We start from the raw sequence: 18,937 nt of genomic DNA, 5'->3' as shown, positions 1-18,937 counted from the left end.
CGGGGACTGTTAATGCTCCATGCGAACTGAAACACAATTTTCTAAATGTGTTTGCTCAGTATCACTTTACATGTTGTTTTAGTGATTTTTTTTTTTTTAAGATCGTGAACAAGGAAGCTACTTGATTGTCCGAGTAGGCAGTTCGGCTTTTAGATGCCTGCAGTGACAAAGCGGGAGAACACAAGGAAGGAGGAAATTCTGTTCCCAGTGTGTGCTGTTTGTGGGGAGACAGGGCTGCTGGAATACTGGAGTGCCAAGGGGCAGAAATATTATCTAGAGCTGTCTGGGCACTGACACTCTCTCTTCCAGAGAGAATATGGTTCAAGAACCAGAGAAGCCTCATATTTACAAATACTCATTTAAATAGAAGCATCAGTTTGTATAAGTTGAAATGGTAATATCAACCTGAGTACAAAAGGACAGTATTGTAGAAGGCTCCTCTGCCCCGAGATTGTCACTGGGCACAGCCGCCTCATAGAAGCCAATGTACAAAGGGAGAGTGCATAAGGATGTGCTGACCCTGCTTTTTCTCTGGGTTACCACTTCCTGTGGGCTCTGCAGCCTGAGCTGAACAAACTGGGGCCCGTGGCAGGTGTGTGTCTGATCTTTTCCTGCCGGTTGACAACCCAGTTGCATGGTGCATTAATTTTATAAATTGTAGTAAATGGGTAAAGCGTTATTTTCAAATACCTGACTTCACTAGTTCATCTTAAACCTTGTACATATCTTTTGGTTTTCATTATTTTTTTTCTGGACCTGTGTAGTTTAGTGTAAGCTAGAGTAAACTGTTTCAAAATCATGACCAAAATATATATGGTGAAGATAGGAAAAATTGATAAATCAGCCTCATCAAACATGGTCTATAATAACTCGTTATATATGCATCTGTATACACTCTTGTACACAGTGGGGACCAGGAAATACCTTGTTCCTAGAAAATCCTCAGAATTTAGCAATATTATTTATTCACTTGACTATGAATTGCCTTTTTAAAAATAGTATCTTCCAGCATATCCTTTAAGGGGGTTTTGTTATGAGATATTAATACTGTGTACATTTAAAAACCTGGTTTGCTTTATAGCTTTGCCAAGAAATAATTATTACTTATTTTACCTTTCACTCCATTTCTCAGAGATAATTAATGATTAATACATAAACTACTGTTTTTCAGGTTTGAACTCTCCCATCATGGCTTTCCTTGGACTTTTGTCTTTGCTGGTTCTGCAAAGTTTGGCTTTAGGGGCCACTTTCCCTGATGAAACCATTGCCGAGTTGTCAGTGAATATGTATAACCATCTTCGAGCCACTGGGGAAGATGAAAATATTCTTTTCTCTCCATTGAGTGTTACCTTCGCTATGGGAATGATGGAACTTGGGGCCCAAGGGTCTACCCTGAAAGAAATCCGTCATTCGATGGGATATGACAGCCTGAAAGATGGTGAGTGTGCTTAGGTTTACATTTTCAAGGTGGTTTGACTTTAACTGTCAACTCAGTTATGCTGTCTTATGCTTCAGGCTGCAGTATTTACATGATGTGAGAAAGTGATGTCACGAGACGGTATGGCTAGGAGAACCATTAGGAAACCCAAGAAAAGTATTAATTCCTGGCTCCATCTTTAGCTGAGTTAATCTAAGGAAATTGTATATTTTATTAGTATTATTTCAGTAAGCCTCATTGTGATAAATAAAAGCACACATGATTCTTAATGAGTTTCCAGTCCAGAGGGAGAGACGTGTATTAATTATCACCTGAATAAGTGAAAATTTATAACTATGAGAACTGCTATAAAGAAAAGCAACATCATTCTCTAAGAATATCAGAAATTTTTGCTTGAAACCAATTGTGTCTTCATTTTTAAAGGAGCATCGAGAATTCCTTGAAATGTTTTATTGTTATGAAAATGTTATGTATTGGGGAAAGTTTTTAGCCAAAAGGTGTTTTGAAATCACTTTGACAGGATGTATGATTTTTATTTTAATGTTTTTAATATACATGAGAACTGACTCATTAAAAAGTTAAGAACTCAATAATTTCGAATAGATTTTTCTCGTTATTAGGTAAAAAAAAGTCTAGTGAAAGTAAAATTTCAAGGACTATTTTAATTTTTAAACCAGGTAATTAAACTTAATCCTTTTTCCTGATAATTATAAAACGAAGACCAATGTAATGAAAATAAACCTAAGTACTTTGAAAGGAAACAACCCAAAAAAATCTATAGATTCTGCCAAGGTATCACTGAAAATGAAAACTAATGCCAGTTGATAATACTAAAAGTTAATTTGAAAATCCGGAAGTAGCACAAATACCGGAGCCTCCTAATCATGTCTGTGTAGGGAACAAGTTAGTGCTCTTCCCTTGGGCTCCAAGTTCCATCAATCTCCCTTGCTGTGTTTCAGTGCTTCTCCACTCCCCGTGATCGTTCACTGTGTTTGTTCCACTAATAAACTTATCCTTTGTCATTTTTCAGGTGACGAATTTTCCTTCTTGAAGGATTTTTCTAACATGGTAACTGCTAAAGAGAGCCAGTATGTGATGAAAATTGCCAATTCCCTCTTCGTGCAAAATGGATTTCATGTCAATGAGGAATTTTTGCAAATGCTGAAAAAGTATTTTCATGCAGAAGTAAATCATGTGGACTTCAGTCAAAATATAGCTGTGGCCAACCATATCAATAAGTGGGTGGAGAATAACACAAATAGTATGTCATTTGGTTCCTTTCTTTCTGTAATAGTTTAGTTTTAACTCTCTTTTACTTCTGAAATTACTTGCCCCTCACTCCATTTGAATTTTTGAAAGATAGCATTTAGTTGAGTATCTGATAATTATTTCGTATAGATTATAGTCTTTTTAGAAGCATTACATATGAATAAGCATTTATGAAAGAACTTAAATCTTTTGGCATGTAAAGAATTTTGGCACTATTGATATATCAGTCTGAAATCTGTGTTCTCCAATAACGGGTTTCCTCTGTATGGTAATCTTAACCACTGTGTGGAATTTTGTTTGAGCTAACTTATTTAATGAGTTAGATAGCAGTTAGGATGACAGTTGGTGGCCCTCTTAACAATATATTTAAAATAGAAAATAAGAGAGAGCTAAAAATCAGGGTTTGGCTTTTAAATGACAGAACTATAGGATTTCTTTTTAAAAGAGCAGCCCATTTTAAACCCAAATAAATGGAGAAGTAGAAAGCGATAAGTTTATTTCAATATTTGTTTCTAATCTTAGAGCATCTGGCTGGCTCAGCTGGTAGAGCATGTGACTCTTGATCTTGGGGTTGTGAGTTTGAGCCCCATGTTGGGTGTACAGATTACTTGAAAAATAATCTTCAAAATAATAAAATAATATTTCTAATCTATACTTTAAAAATGTATTTAAGCTTTCCAAATGTTTCATATTTTATCATTTTATTTTCTAATTTTACCACCAACATAATTGAAATTAGAATTTAAAAAAATGAGACCAAACTGAAAGGAGATTACAGATGTTCATTAGATTAATTCCTACTGTCAAAACCCCCCAAATAATATCAATCTAATAAATTTTATGTGGGAACAACAAAAACCCTGACTATGTGCCCTATGTCCTATTATGCCCAAAATTCTGAGGCACCTTTGTAAGGACCTAAAAAAGTTCTATGATTAATAAAATGAGAGAATATAAATTTTGGTCCTATCTTTTTCAATTATGACATTAAAATGTAGGATAAAAGAAACTTATGTTTGTATTTTAACATTCAAAGAATAATTCAAGAATAATAATACATTTGGAATAGATTGGATTATTAAAAGCTATTTCCAAACTCTTTTTAAACATTTTCAGCTATCAACAAAAACCCAATGTTTTTGAAAATAGATTTCTAAAGGAACATTTCAAATGATAGAAATGATAGGTTTTCACTCATCTGTTTTCACCTAGTTGAATGCAGTTGTTATATTTGGTAGAAAGATATCCAGTGTTTATGGGGGGAAATTTTGAATTGGATGACATTTTAATCGTGTATGTTATTTAAGAATGAACTCTGAAATGATCAATGAGTGCTTAGTCTATGTTAAGAGTTTTACATGCATCACTGCAACTAGAAAGTGGTAAAACCTGAGATTCTGTTGTATGTGGTTCCGTAGTTTCTTCAAGTGTCAGGATCCTACCAGTTTTATTTTAGGTGGTGTGAATGTTTTAGATCCCTTAATCTGTAACTGTGTGTGTGTGTGTGTGTGTGTGTGTGTGTGTGCGCGCACGCACGCGCGCTTGCTTGCTTGCTTGCTTAACATTTTTCCTTTGAAAGCAAGATACTTCCTTCTTTTTTTAATGTTTATTTATTTATTTTGAGAAAGAGAGAGAGAGCAGGGGAGGGGCAGAGAGAGACAGAAAGAGTCCCAGGCTCTGCTGGCAGTGCAGATTCTGACGAAGGGCTCAAACTCATGAACCATGAGATCATCACCTGAGCGGAAATCAAGAGTCAGATGCTTAACTGACTGAGCCACCCACGCATCCCAAATGCAAGATACTTTCAATTTTTATTATAAATTTGGTAATGGTATACAGTTTTTCTGGATTACTCTATCAGATGGTAGTTTGGTAATCTTTTGGTCTCCTTTCACCTTCAGATTTAATATGAATTTTCATCTCTCCACTTTTTCCTGCACAGATCTCTTGAAAGATTTGGTATCCCCAAGGGATTTTGATGCTGGCACTCATTTGGCACTCATCAATGCTGTCTATTTCAAGGGGAACTGGAAGTCACAATTTAGACCTGAAAATACTAGAACCTTTTCCTTCACTAAAGATGATGAAAGTGAAGTCCAAATTCCAATGATGTATCAACAAGGAGAATTTTATTATGGTAAGATCTTTTGGCTTTTATTTTTCTTGTTTTGCTGTATATTAACAGCTTTTTAAGAAAGAACATGAAATATTTATTACACAAATGTCAATCTTATTTGGACTACAATTCAATTTCCTTGGCTCCATTTTCAAAGGCCTCTCTAATTAGATCCTGAGTGAATATTATATGCACTGACAGTTTTCCAATATGTTTCTTTAACTTATAAAGTTGATTACACCCACAGAGTGGCTTTATTCATATGCAAACACCTGACCTGTGTAAGAACATTCTGAGTTACTCCAAAAAGCCATTGGCTTTGGGGTGGTTGTCAGTGACTCATATGTTCCACTCTGCTCTTGCTTTGGATTCCTCACCACTATTTGAATTATAAGCATTTCTTTAAAATTTTGCTTTCAGACTTGTGTATGACATAATTATTCATTTATAGTTTCATTTATTGTGAGTCTATGAAATGTGATACAACTCAATATCCTTGGCATTATTTTCAAAGATATTTCATTGGACCGGAGCGCCTGGGTGGCTCAGTCAGTTGGGCATCTGACTTCGGCTCAGGTCATGATCTCATGGTTTATGAGTTTGAGCCCCACATTGGGCTCTGTGCTGATCCTCAGAGCCTAGAGCCTGCTTAGGATTCTGTGTCTCCCTCTCTCTCTGCCCCTCCCCCGCTCATGCTCTCTGTCTCTGTCTCAAATAAATAAATGTTAAAAAAATAAGTTAGAAAAAAAGATATTTCATTGGACTTTTCAGAAGGTTAGGATGTTAATCCTTCTTACACACTATATTGAACTGTAATAATTTGTTATCATAGCAGAAATGTAATTGTAAGCCAAGTACATATTGGAACTAATAGTTCATGCTATTTAAAGTATGATGTAAAATTAAAAGACTATAATCATAGTTAATCAAATTAACAGTCAAAATAAGAACCAAACATTTAACCAAAGTGTTTAACGGGATGTCTAAAGGACCTAGATCAGTTATAGGAAAATATTTATAACAAAAGCATTACATTTTCTTTTTGAAAATGAGGGAAATTTTAAGGTGGTGGTGGGACTGTTTGTTTTAAAGATTTCTTTATTTTTGTATGGAAGCCTGGTGAATTTAGCTGAGTTATTAGAACACAAAGCCAATTACCTAATTAACCTAATTACCTAGTTTGGAGGTCTTAAGCACTACAAATACACTAGATAACTACTGTAGAATGTAATAGATTTCATTTGGACTATGCTACTCTGACCCCAAGACTTTTAGCTGTGGTGATAATACAGTCCCAGGTATTATGTGGTTAATTTTTCCCTTCTTAGAAATCTTAGTTAGATGGATTTCATCTAACTTGGATCCTGGGCTTCATTTTTTTATCCAGGACTTATTGTTGTTTCTAAAAATATCCCTTAAGTATATATTCATTTGAAGTATCTCATTTAAAAATAAAAAGTAAGTCTAGAGAACATACTATGACAAATGTGATGTAATTCTGGGGATTCTAAAATAAAATAATTTCTTCAGGGCCGAAGAGTCACTTGAACTTCAGGGCCTATTTTTTTCTTTTTTTTAAACCCTCTTTTCCTCAGATGCCTGAGTTTCTTCTATTCTATATACTATTTTGGAAGAAAGTTATTACAAATTAAAACTTTTATTTGAACTTTGATATGGGCTTTTAATCACCTTTCTTTTCCTTTTAGGAGAATTTAGTGATGGCTCCAATGAAGCTGGTGGTATCTACCAAGTCCTAGAAATACCATATGAGGGAGAGGAGATCAGTATGATGTTGGTGTTGTCCAGACAGGAAGTTCCACTGGCCACTCTGGAGCCATTGGTCAAAGCACAGCTGATTGAAGAATGGGCAAACTCTGTGAAGAAGCAGAAAGTGGAAGTGTACCTGCCCAGGTGAGAGGCTTCTGTGTGAACCCCTCTGATACATCTCAGAGGGAGAGATAGCAATGGAGGTTCTGATTCAGAAAAACCCTTGCCACTGCTTTTGAATTTTAAGTCTTAGCTACTCTCTTCAACACCCCTTCACTCTTCCCTCCTCTTCCCCTCCTCACCTGCGCTCCTTCTCCTTTTTTTCTTTAAAGTGTTCTTTTGTATTCAGGACGTCCTGCCCCGAGACTCAAGCTCACTTAGTGATTCATTCAGTGCTGTTTACCAAGACCTAGTTTCAGATCCTGGTCAATATTCTTAGCTTCATTTTAGAAGATTTCTCAATAGATTGTCTCTGAATATCATTTGCATTGGCAGTCTTCTGTATTTCATTAATATTTAAAGTTGATTATAGCTGGAGAGAAAATAATCTCCAACATTGTTGGGAGAAGCGCAAGCACGTTACCATGCTGGGTGCCAAGATGCAACCATAAATAAGCAAGAAGAGGCTTAAAATTCTCCCTGTGGCTTAAATAATAAAATCTATGCAGGGCCCCGATGTTCTTCTCAATGCTGCCTCTGGCCACACACCACAACAAATGTTCTGTGGCATGTACTATCCGTGGTTGTCGTTAGGCTACAGATAACCTGCTCTTGGCCTGCCTCTGGGTCTCCATGCATGTTTTTGCATTGGCCTAAAATGCCCTTCCCATGCTTCTTCGCCTGATATTGATGTGTATTTTTCCTTATATTTTTAAAGAACTTCTTCTTGATAATATGAGAAATTCAGGACTGTGTTAATGCTTCCCTTATTAAATTCCATGAATTAATGCAGCATCTCCAAATGCTTCAATTCTGTGAGGATGCAAAGTTATTTAGGGGTATTTTAACAGAATTCTAAATGAATGCTTAATAAGTATCACAAATCCTAATTCAACCATATTCACTAGAAAATGTGGCCTCCAGGTCCTATCCACTGAGAAATTGAACGTGGCAGAAGAAAATTAAATTTTCATTTTCTAAGAGATACTCTTCAATTATGGAATACTTTAGCTTGCTTTCTCATATTAATGCCTGATACTAAACTAGACACAGTTAATTACCATGCATCCATTTCTCCAGAAGTTCTATGAACTCTTCCTCTGCATGGTTAATGCATAGAGAGAGAGGTTAAATAGCTAGATAAGATGAATGTGGTTTCCCTTTTTTAAGACATTGACGGTTTTCAAATACTTATATGTAGGTAATAATCAATGGGAAATGATCCATCAAATGTTCAATGAAGGTGATGATTTTTGTGCCCTCATTTTAGCAAACGTAAAAATTTTCCGGTAGCCATTTTCTAGGTTTACTCAAGTGTCTGTTTTAAGTGGTTTGTATAGTTTTATTCACGTGGAGATATTACTTTGAAAACACAACTTTGCACTTCTGTAATTTGACCACATTCTTGTCCTGTTTGACAGGTACTTTTATTTTCCATTATATTAGATTGTATACTTACAGGTTTTAAATGCTTTTCTTAAAGGGTATAAAGGTGTATGGTATTTTAAAGAGGAGAATGGGCAACTACTTTTGCATTTTTATTATTTTCCCCCCTTAACAATAAGTCCTACAGGAATCAAATGCTGAATTGAAATTGTGTTTTTATCAAAAATACAAAACGCTTTTCAGGAGAGGGTAAAAATTTTCCACCTATATGATATAACCAAATCTAGTGAAATAACAAAAGGTTTATGCACGGTCATACATTTCTAAGATTTAAATGAGATTACCAGATATTCTTGCAATTTATTCATACTAGCAAAAATAGTTTGGCATATATATATATATATATATATATATATATATATATATATATGTAAGATATCTAATAAGCACTTGAGAATAATGCCTGGCACAGATGCTTATATTATAAGCATCATATAATTATTATCTGTTATCACTATTATTATTTATTTTTCAGTGTACATTTTAACTCCTAGTATTCACCTTGTGTTAATCTATAGGTAGCTTTATATATACTTTTCTTTTAGTAGGATTTTTTAAAAACCTTGCTCTGATGAACATTACCTTCTTCATTATATAAGGTACAATAGATTTTTCTAAAATGAAAATCAAATATCTTGGAATACTTGGAATGCAGATGTACCTGGCTGTCGTATCTTTCCACTCTAACTTTTGTAGTGTCAGATTTGTCATTTTTTAAAAGTTTATTTATTTATTTTGAGAGAGAGAAAGGGAGAGAGAGAGTGCATGCATGAGTGGATGAGGGGCAAGGAGACAGGGAGAGAGAGAATCCCAAGCAGGCTGCACGCTGTCAGCACAGGGCCCAGCATGGGGCTTGATCCCCCAAACTATGAGATCGGGACCTGAGCCAAAACCAAGAGTCTGAGGCTCAACTGACTGAGCCATCCCGGCTCCCCTCAGATTTGTCATTTTTGATCAGAGTGCTTGAAATCAATGGACATGAAGTGGTTTTCTATTTTGTCAACAGAGACCATCCTGTTATTTTGAAATGATTGCCTTAGAAATACAGCACTTTAGTTTGATGTTTGTAAAAGAAAACTCATATATAACCCATCTGATTTTGTTTTTTAATGTGAGTGCTTTTTATAGGTTTTTCTACAGAAGCTTTCTTGATTAGTTTCTTAATGGCCTATAAATTTTCTAAATCTCGTTATATGTAACATATATTTATTCTTTCCTAACACTAGCTCTACACAGCTCAGTCTCCAATGCTTCTGCCTCCTACATACCTCTTCAACTTACTCAGAAATTTGCAAATGCATGATTACGTTATTAAAATGCGCATGCCTTTTGGGTTTAAAAGAGCAATGTTGTGGCTTTTTCTTTTTAAATTCAGTGGGTGAAATATAAAAATCTGTCTGTAGGTTGATTGTTTTTAAATAGCCATTGTTGGAATTCTAGTTATTAGTGGTAGGAGGCCTTGCGGTCAAACAGAATTTAGCTCATGTCCTCATTCTACCACCTACTAGCTGTGTGATTAGGGCTAAACTTCAGTTTGTTCTTCTGTAGAAAAGAAATAACAATGCATAATCTCATGGGATTCTGTGAGATTATCATTAGGATGATTAAATGAGATGCCATATGGGGCGCCTGAGTGGCTCAGTCGGTTAAGCATCCGACTTCGGCTCAGGTCATGATCTCGTGGTCCGTGAGTTCGAGCCCCGCGTCAGGCTCTGTGCTGACAGCTCAGAGCCTGGAGCCTGTTTCAGATTCTGTGTCTTCCTCTCTCTCTCTGACCCTCCCCCGTTCATGGTGTCTCTCCCTGTCTCAAAAATAAATAAATGTTAAAAAAAATTTTTTTAAATGAGATATCATAAGTAACAGGATTTGCATAGTGTCTGGGAGCCCTCAGTGTATGGGAGATGACAATGATTATTTATATGAATATTGGTCTATATTAAGAAGAAAGGGATAGTAAATGGATAATAGCTATGTTTCAATAGCTTGATAAGGAAACAAAGATCAGAAATGGTTAAGTGGAAATTGTTTACATCCTGTCTTCAACTTGGAACACTCAATGCACCTAAACTTTTTTCACTTCACCCTGTGTGTATTGCCCTATGCCAGATACTACAGATATTAAAATAAAAAAGACACTAGATACACTAGGCTTGACTAATTTACAGTTAAAGCAGCATGGATTCAACAGCTATTTGATGATATTACTCCACCACTACTGAAGTGCAAATATAAACACCTTAACGTCTATAATAATGTGAATGTTATACATAATGGCATTATCACAAGTGCTATCAACACTATCTGCCCTTTATTGCCTGCCTCCTACGTGCCAGCACCATGCTAAGACTTCCAGAGACCTCGTTCAGTCCCCTCAACAATACTATGATGCAGGAATTACTAAGGCCATTTCCTACACTGCAAAACCGAGGCTCAGAAATTAAGGAGCTTGCCCGAATTCAATCTGGCTGAATTACCATCCTCACCCGAAACAGCAAACCTCAGAAATGTGACACAAACCAGGTTGCTCTTAAGAAGTACAAAGTATCCTCTCCTGATCTCTTCCTTCACTTTCCTGTTTTAGGTGGATCAGGACACACAGAGTACCACCTGGATCCCTGCTCTGCCATTTGTTAGCTGGATGACCCTGGTCACATTATCTCATCTTTCTGCCCCTCAGTTTCTTCTTCTATTAGCTGAGGATGATAATAATACCTGCCTCCAAGGGCTTTGGTGATATTTAAATTAATCTGTTATAATCTTGGAATAGTTCTTGGTAATAATCTTCATATAAGCGATCAATCAATCAATGAATAATAAAAGTAAAGCAGACACACAAAACATCTTAATCAAGCGATTGAATGTATTCTTTGAGACATTTCGTATTTCCCAACTCATCCCCCTTCTCTACTTTCACAACCAACACCGGCTCTTTGAAGGAAACAAAAGGAACAATGTTAAGTCCAAGTTAGAGTATAGGATACAGATAAAATTCAGTACTTGGTTTAATATGTTTGCTATACATTTATTTGTCTATTTGTCATATTTTCCCCATAAACATGAACCTGCTAAAACTATTTTCCCCTGATGATACCTCTTGATGTCTGAGTCTTGTTGACAGCAGTCATTCCCTTGTCACCAGACATCAGAAGTGATGCTAATGTAACGTTTGGTGACTGTCACAGACTTGGCTTTTTAAAGGACAAAAACTGACATTTATGATCTTTTACTGATCAAGAGCCAACACCTTAGAAAAAAAAGAAACGCTTGGTTCTAACTAGTCGTTTTCACTTGTTCTAAAAAAGTAATAAAAACCTTTGCTTTCCAAGAACTGCATTCATGTGTTAATGCAGCCATGTTTTCTCCTTGTTTTATGCTAGAAAGATGGGTGACACACTTCATCGTTTGGGGAGAGACTCCACATTAGGACCAATCAAACTTTCTATGGAAACCATTTTTTAAATTAATATTCTATTCATGACCACGGTACCCATTTTTATTTCAGTTTTAAGAGATGTTTTATTTCTTCTCGCAAACGTGACGCACTTCTACGTATAAGAATTCATAAAGTCCATCAGGACAAAAAATTAAGATTAAAATTCTTTTGCTTAAAAAAATCTCTAATATAATTTTAAAAGTGTATAGTTTTTAAAATGTAATATTTAGCTTACTTTCATTGATGAACGTCTTTCTGTGATGCTACCAGGAAAAACAGGCTTATGTCCTAGAGGTTAATATAACCATGAGGATATATATTTTTAACACGATAGCTTTTATATTTCCTTTCTCTGAATGTATGGAGTTGAAATGCTAAATGTATCCATTGTACTGCGATTGGCTGTCTCCACACACAGGGAATTGAGCAGGACGCTAAAAAGAGAATCAAATGCCTTGGGCAAATGTTTGGTTAGCCATTGACAGCTTAAAAAAGTCAAATATATTACTAGGTCAAAGGATTTTGAAAGCTACTCATTTACAAGTTTTACATTCTTGATCTCAAAACATTTATTCCACCGTATCTATTACCGTCCTCATCAAATAGTTTTCCTACTTAATAATTTAATACTATTCTGATATATTATTCTTTTTGCCATCTCCTCTTTTTATAAGCACAGTCAAATCCTAAAAGTATTTTGACTGAAGCACAGTCAATACTTGCAGTCAAAAGCCAGTTGTAGCATAATTTGCTGTTCAGATCAACATATCTAACATTTTGCTCTTGTGCCAGGTTAACAGGATACTGTAACTAAATACTTTAAAAATGCTGTAACTAAATGCTTTTCCCCCTATGTGTTTGTTCTCCAGGTTCACAGTGGAACAGGAAATTGATTTAAAAGATGTTTTGAAGGCCCTTGGAATAACTGAGGTTTTCATCAAAAATGCAAATTTGACAGCTCTGTCTGGTAGGAAATAAACACCAATTTTTTTTAAATGTCATTATTTCATAAAAGCTTTGAAAAGTGATGATGTTGAACCCTCCATTTACTATGGAGTTCTGAAGTAAAATAAAGTTATCGTTTGCCAAATGTAACGAATACATTTACCTTCGATACCCCAAACTATAAATCATGGTCATAACATTGTTTATATTATTCTGGTCCATGTCTTATCTTCAATAATGGATATTCTCCAGAAGACCTGTCTTATATATCTTTAAATTCCCCATCCTACCTGTCACAATGCCCTGTAGAGTAGATAATCAATAAACATGGTGATTTAGTATCTCAATATGTTCGGTTACAGTAAATTATATAGAAAAGAAAGAAGGAAGAAAGGACAAACCCATGCCTGCTGTAAGAACTAAACAAGAACTAAACACTTTAAAAAATTGTTTTTAGTGTTTATTTTTTTTTGAGAGACAGAGCATGAATGGGGGAGGAACAGAGAGAGAGGGAGACGCAGAATCTGAAGCTGGCTGCAGGCTCTGAGCTGTCGGCACAGAGCCCGATGTGGGGCTCAAACCCACAAACCGTGAGAACATGACCTGAGCTGAAGTCGGATGCGTAACCAACTGAGCCACCCAGGGGCCCCAACGCTTTTTAAAAGAATACCTAGTGAGATGATGTAAAGATTATCTTTAGTCTTCAATAAGAAACCAGTGGTTTTGTAGTAGCTTCAAAATATACCTGGCATATCGGGTAATTTATTTTAAATATCCCAAGGTGGGGGAAGACCCAGTTGAATTATTTGATTCAGATGCCCTAATTTGTTCAAGGTAAAAATCATTAACATATTAGCAACATTAAGTACTTAGAACATGTAAAATCCTTTTGGAGATATTTTAAGCAGCTAACCCCAAGACACTTATCATTGAAATAAGGTACCTGTGAGTTTAAGACTTAGCTTGTATAACGTTGTTCTATCATTTCTGTGGAATATGGAAACTATCATAGATAGATAGATAGATAGATAGATAGAGATAGATAGGGACATAATCAAGATTAAAAAAAACAAAACAAAAAACCTCAGTGTGTAAGTCCTCTTTATATGCAATCTATTGGACCCAATTCTCCAACCAGAGAGAGCTGAGGGCAATAGAAGTTTCCTTAGCAGTTTATGTGTTCAGGAGAGAATTTAGTTTTCCTCTCCTGAAGAAGCATCCTATAGAAAATCAAGCCGACCAAATAACAGCTTCTATGAGGAGTATGAGGATCCATGGATTGAATTCAGTGAAGTGGATGCCTCTACCCCTGAAATTGCATATAAGTGTGTCACACACACACACACACACACACACACACACACACATGCAGAAAAAGAGAGAGTGGAGATAGGTTCATAGATTTCAGGAAATTCTCAAAGAGTTTATAGTCAAAAAGGCCTTGCCTCTCAGATTTAGAATTGGACGGATTGTTTTCTAAGCAGCACTCAGCAATGAGATGATGTTGACGTATCTGATACCACAACTTCTACCCGATTAGAGAGGCTACATCTCAAAACACCAGTAGAGCTTTTCTAGCTGTCTACTGTATAAATGTTCCTGTCCACATCAGAGAAATGTGAATTTTGCCTGAGTAAAGGTTTTCTTGGCTTACATTCACACTCCTAGGGCTCTGAACTCTTCAGTGGGATTGTGAGTGAAGTAGGACTGGGGGAGACTTACAAGCTAATGGACACTTTTGTGCTTGAGTCAGAAATATATCTGTGGCTCAAGCATAGTATCATTTAAACTTCTTATGCTCCCTTCCTTAGGAATTGAGAGAATCTGTATACCACACTGGCCAAATTCCAGCTGGATAATTACATTCCACTTTCCTACCGTGGCTCTATTTTCTGTTTTATTAGAGATTCCTCACTGTCTCACCCAAACATCGAGGCAGTTACTTCACACACATAAGAGTATCTGCTGCTTCTCAGTCCTGAGGGAGTAGCACTGCAGTGGCAAATCAATTATTGTGGTCAGTGTAGCTTAAAATGTTGGCAAATCTGGGAGGTTTATGATGTAATATTTAATTGCCTTTAGTATGTACAGAGACAATAGAGAATAAATATGTATTATGAATGCAGATGGTTCAGAAATTTGAAATCACACTCGGATCTCTCGGAGTTCACATAGTCTCTATGTGAAGTCTCTGTTCATTTGACCAAACCTCAGTCAGAATTTAACCCTTCTCAGAGTACAGAGGCTGCATTCCCACTACCTGGCACATGGCTGACACACAGTTGGCACACAGCAGATGTCCACTAAAGGATAAAACAAGGGAGGGAAGGAGAGAAGAGGTTTCTTCAGGGCCACCTTACATATTACATTTCTCGGAACATTTAACTCCTTAAAACATCAGTAAGAAATCCAGGATTGGCCATCCTCAAACACTACCCCGTTCGAGTCTTCAGGATAACGTGATGAAAGGTCTAAAGTCAACTTCTCAAGCTTTCAGTGGGAACTCTTTATTCTTAACTCCTTAGTTTTGCCAGAACCTTGGTAGACTCAGCATGTCAACCCACCCCAACCAATATATCCTTTCTCTTTCTCTCCCTCTCCCTCTCTCTCATTCTCTTTCTCACACACATCCACATTAATTTATGAATCATTCTTTCAAAAACTATTTACTGACACAACTATAAAACTTGTCCCTCTGCTTTTACTGAATTTGATAGTGTTTATTCCCTGCTTTGTTCACTTAGGCGCCATATGCTTTGCCCTACATGGTTGGTGTCCTTTTCAGGTGTCCAGTTTTCTTCCTCTCCAAATGACATGAAAACCCTGATGATTAAAGTGTCTATGACAGGGCACCTGGGTGGCTCAGTTGGTTGAGCGTCTGACACTTGGTTTTGGCTCAGGTTGTGATCTTGTGATTGGTGAAATGGAGCCCCATGTCAGGCTCCCTGCTGGGCATGGAGTCTGCTTGAGATTCTCTTTCCTTCTCCCTCTGCCCCTTCCCCACTATCGCGCATGTGCACATGCTCTCTCTCTCTCTCTCTCAAATTAAAAAAAAAAAAAATTAAAGTGTCTGTGACAGTAACCCCTGCAAGTACCCAGGAAAATTATTAATGTGTATTTGATTATTACTTTCTGCCTTAATGAATTTCATGGTGAGAATTTCATGGTGTTTAAGATATACAACATTAATTACATTCAATGCCATGTCTATTCATTTCATTTAATAACTCTTTGTGAGGTAGATGGTGTGAGCACGGTACTATGTCATAAAAATGAAACAATGATTAAGATATACCTACTCTGAAAATGGATGCAGACTTGTGGGGAGAAAGACATAAAGAGTGGATTTAATAAAAGGAAGAGTGGTAGAAATGCTTTATTGGAGCACTGGTTCTCAGCCAGGACAATTCTGTCCCCCAGGGAACATTTGGCGATAACCGGAGACCTTGTGGATTGTTACACCTGGGGAGTGCTATTGGCATCTATCCAATAGATGGCCAGGGATGCATCTACATCCCAGTGATCTATGCTGCACAGGACGGACCCACAACAAAGAATAATCCAGTCCCAAATGTCAAGAAACCCCATAGCAGAGAAAGCATTGGGAAAGCAGAGAGGGAAAAGAAAGTCAATGGGCAGACTGGGAGCACATTGGTTCAAAAGATGGAGGAGGATGGGGTGCCTGGGTGGCTCAGATGGTTGAGTGACCATCTCTTGATTTTTGGCTCAGGTCAAGGTGCTGGGGTCATGGGATCAAGCCCTGCATCAGGCTCTCTCTCCCTCGGCCCCTCTCTCCTGCTCTCACTCTTATGTGTGTGCATTCCCTCTAAAATAATTTTAAAAAAAATGGAGGATGAGAATATAGGTATGTATTTCAGTTTTTAAATGCGTTGAACATTTTTTAATAATGTCTTAGAAGATGATAGCAGTGGTTACCTCTGGAATACAGGACAGAGGCTGTTAGATGAAAAAGGAGATGTTGTTTCATGTACCACTGTATACCGTTTAGGATTTTTCCTTGTGTATGCACAACATCTTCAATTAAAATGCTATATTGAAAACTGGGAAAAACTTTTAAAAATAGCATTATTAGTAGAATTCGTAAGTTCAAAAGCACCCAGAAAACAATTCAGTACTATTGTGATACTACCAATTCTTAAATCATGCAATGAAATTGTATCTTTCTTTAAAGATAGCAAATATGATTTAGCAGTGGAACAAAAAAACAAAAACAAGAACAAAACAAAAACCCCTGCTCCACATTCTCTTGCTTCTGGAAAGACGCAGTGACTTGAGTCCTTTGCTAAGACCTCTTGAATCCACTCTTTCATTTTCTATTCCATGGCATCCACCTTTATTTCAGACTCTCATGACCACTGCCCCAGACTATTTCAATAGCCTCCTAAACGGTTTGCAATCTCTCTTCCGTCTAATCTGTTTTATCTACCACTGCCAGGATTAATCACCTTAAAGCCCGCTCTCAGATCATCTCAGCTCCTGTTCGGAGCCTTCCTTGTTCAGTCTGCAGTGCACTGTCCGCTGCTTGGCAGGGCATTCAGACCTCAGCTCCCTCCAACCTTAACTCCGATGGAGTCCTTACATACAGCTTTCGCCAGCCAAACTGACCGCTGGCTCTGCACCTCACATCTCCCCAGGGCCCCATCACTGTAATGTCTCTCCCACCTGAAATAGATCTCGAACGGATCTTCAGCTTCGATATCGCCAGCTTCATCAAGCCACGTGATTGCACCAACCAGAAGTAATTGCTCCTTCATAAATTCTACAGTATTCTGCACTTTCCCTTATGCTGCATAACATACCCGATCTCAGATTATCATTACTTATGCATTGGATATCCTCTGCTAGAATTTAAACCTCTCCAAATTGATCCTTATGTGTGTTTAGGAAGCACGCAGTTCTGTGTTTCTGGCTAGTACTCACTGAAAGAAGAAATGAATAAGATGAAATGCTGTGTATTTACTGTGCTTATTTTTTTTTAATCTCAATTTGATGTCCATTGCTTTTGACCCTAAACTCCATTAACATAAAACACAGTAAAGACTCATACAATAAACATGGAATCTAGAGAATGCTGAGAATCATTTTCTTCTCAGGCTCGATTTAAAATGCTCATCTAGTGGCAGTGAGGATCCTGTTATAGAGTAGGGCTATTTTTGTAATGGAAATGAATGACTGTCAGCATTTGGATTAATAGATAATCCTCTTGGAAGGTGGAAGGGGAAGGAGAAAGAGAGTACTAAATCCTTCAGCACAAAGTACGAGCTTTAATAAAGGAGCCAATAAAGTAAAGGAATTAAGAAGACACAGCAAAAGCCACATTCCGGTCAGACTCAAGTGCTGAGATTTATGCGGGACTGACTCTTACATCCTGCCCTTGTTTGTTCTTCTTCTCCTTGCACCTGTAAGCCAGAGGGCTGCAACTGTCTTCCAGTGCCCTACCTCCACTCTGCCTCCTACTTTTTTGCCTGGACTGTTGTAACAGCTAGCGAACTTGAACTGCTGCCCGTAGCTGTCTGCTCATCTGATTCACGCTTTACAGCTCCTGCCTCAGATTATCTCCTAAAATCAAAGCAGTAGTGCCCTGTTACTTCTGGATGAAGCCCAGGCTCTCCAGACTCGTGGTTCAAGCTCTTAAAATCAGGCGCATCCCCTGCCATGCCCCGCCTCCTCATTGCCCAGGATCCAATTGGACTTCAAGTCTTTGCCGAGGCTTGTCTCATTTGCGATATAATCCTCTGCCAGGGATGTCCTTGCCCCATTCTCTGGCTCTTTTCTGCTTACCTTCAAGAACCAGCCCAAATGGCACCGCCTCCAAGAAGCTTTCCCTGACGTCTCTCCCTTCCAAATGGTTCACTTTCCCTCATCTGGCCTGTCATCGTGCAATGTGCTATCACAGGTTCTACCTTTTCCTTAGATTGTCTGTTCACATACCTGTCTCTGTCCTCGGAGCTCCTCAGAAGCAAGGACTGTGGCACAGATGACTTTCTGTCCTCAGAGCCCAGCATGGTGTGGAGAGCAGGACAGATGCTGGCTGGGTAGGAAGTGGTGATGGGCCGCCTCACTCCAGGTGTCGAGGCTTCTCACAAACGTCTGGCCCTCCTCACTCTCTGTGCTCCAGCCACACAGGCCTTCTTTTGGGTCCTTGAACACACCTGGCTCCTATCTGCCTCTGCACTAGCTTTTCCCTCGGCCAAAAACTGCCTTCAGGTGTTCCCGTGGCAGGCTCCTTTGTATACGTTAGGTCTCAGTCAAATCCACCTTCTCAGATGGCCTTTCCCAACACCTTGAGTCAAGTAGCTCCCCTTGCCTGCCCCCATCACCAGCCAACACTTCACCTCATCCT

General features: G+C 37.7%; 1 protein-coding gene across 2 annotated transcripts in view; it reads left to right on the top strand.

Annotated features, from left to right (window-relative positions):
• The window catches only part of SERPINI1 (serpin family I member 1), a 72,962-nt gene that overhangs the window by 44,576 nt on the left and 9,449 nt on the right, over nucleotides 1-18,937 (top strand). For both annotated transcript variants that reach the window (XM_060639146.2, XM_060639144.2), the window contains exons 2-6: nucleotides 1,172-1,438; nucleotides 2,469-2,699; nucleotides 4,650-4,844; nucleotides 6,530-6,734; nucleotides 12,498-12,595. In XM_060639146.2, the coding sequence (XP_060495129.1) occupies nucleotides 1,189-1,438; nucleotides 2,469-2,699; nucleotides 4,650-4,844; nucleotides 6,530-6,734; nucleotides 12,498-12,595 (979 nt within the window). In that variant the 5' untranslated portion in view covers nucleotides 1,172-1,188. The remainder of the gene's footprint in view (nucleotides 1-1,171; nucleotides 1,439-2,468; nucleotides 2,700-4,649; nucleotides 4,845-6,529; nucleotides 6,735-12,497; nucleotides 12,596-18,937) is intronic.

The sequence above is a fragment of the Panthera onca genome, chromosome C2 (genome assembly GCF_046562875.1).
Source record: "Panthera onca isolate mPanOnc1 chromosome C2, mPanOnc1 haplotype 2, whole genome shotgun sequence".
In the NCBI taxonomy this organism is placed as follows: Eukaryota; Metazoa; Chordata; class Mammalia; order Carnivora; family Felidae; genus Panthera; species Panthera onca.
Note: the sequence above shows the minus strand (reverse complement) of the source record. Positions and strands in the feature narration are given on the sequence as shown.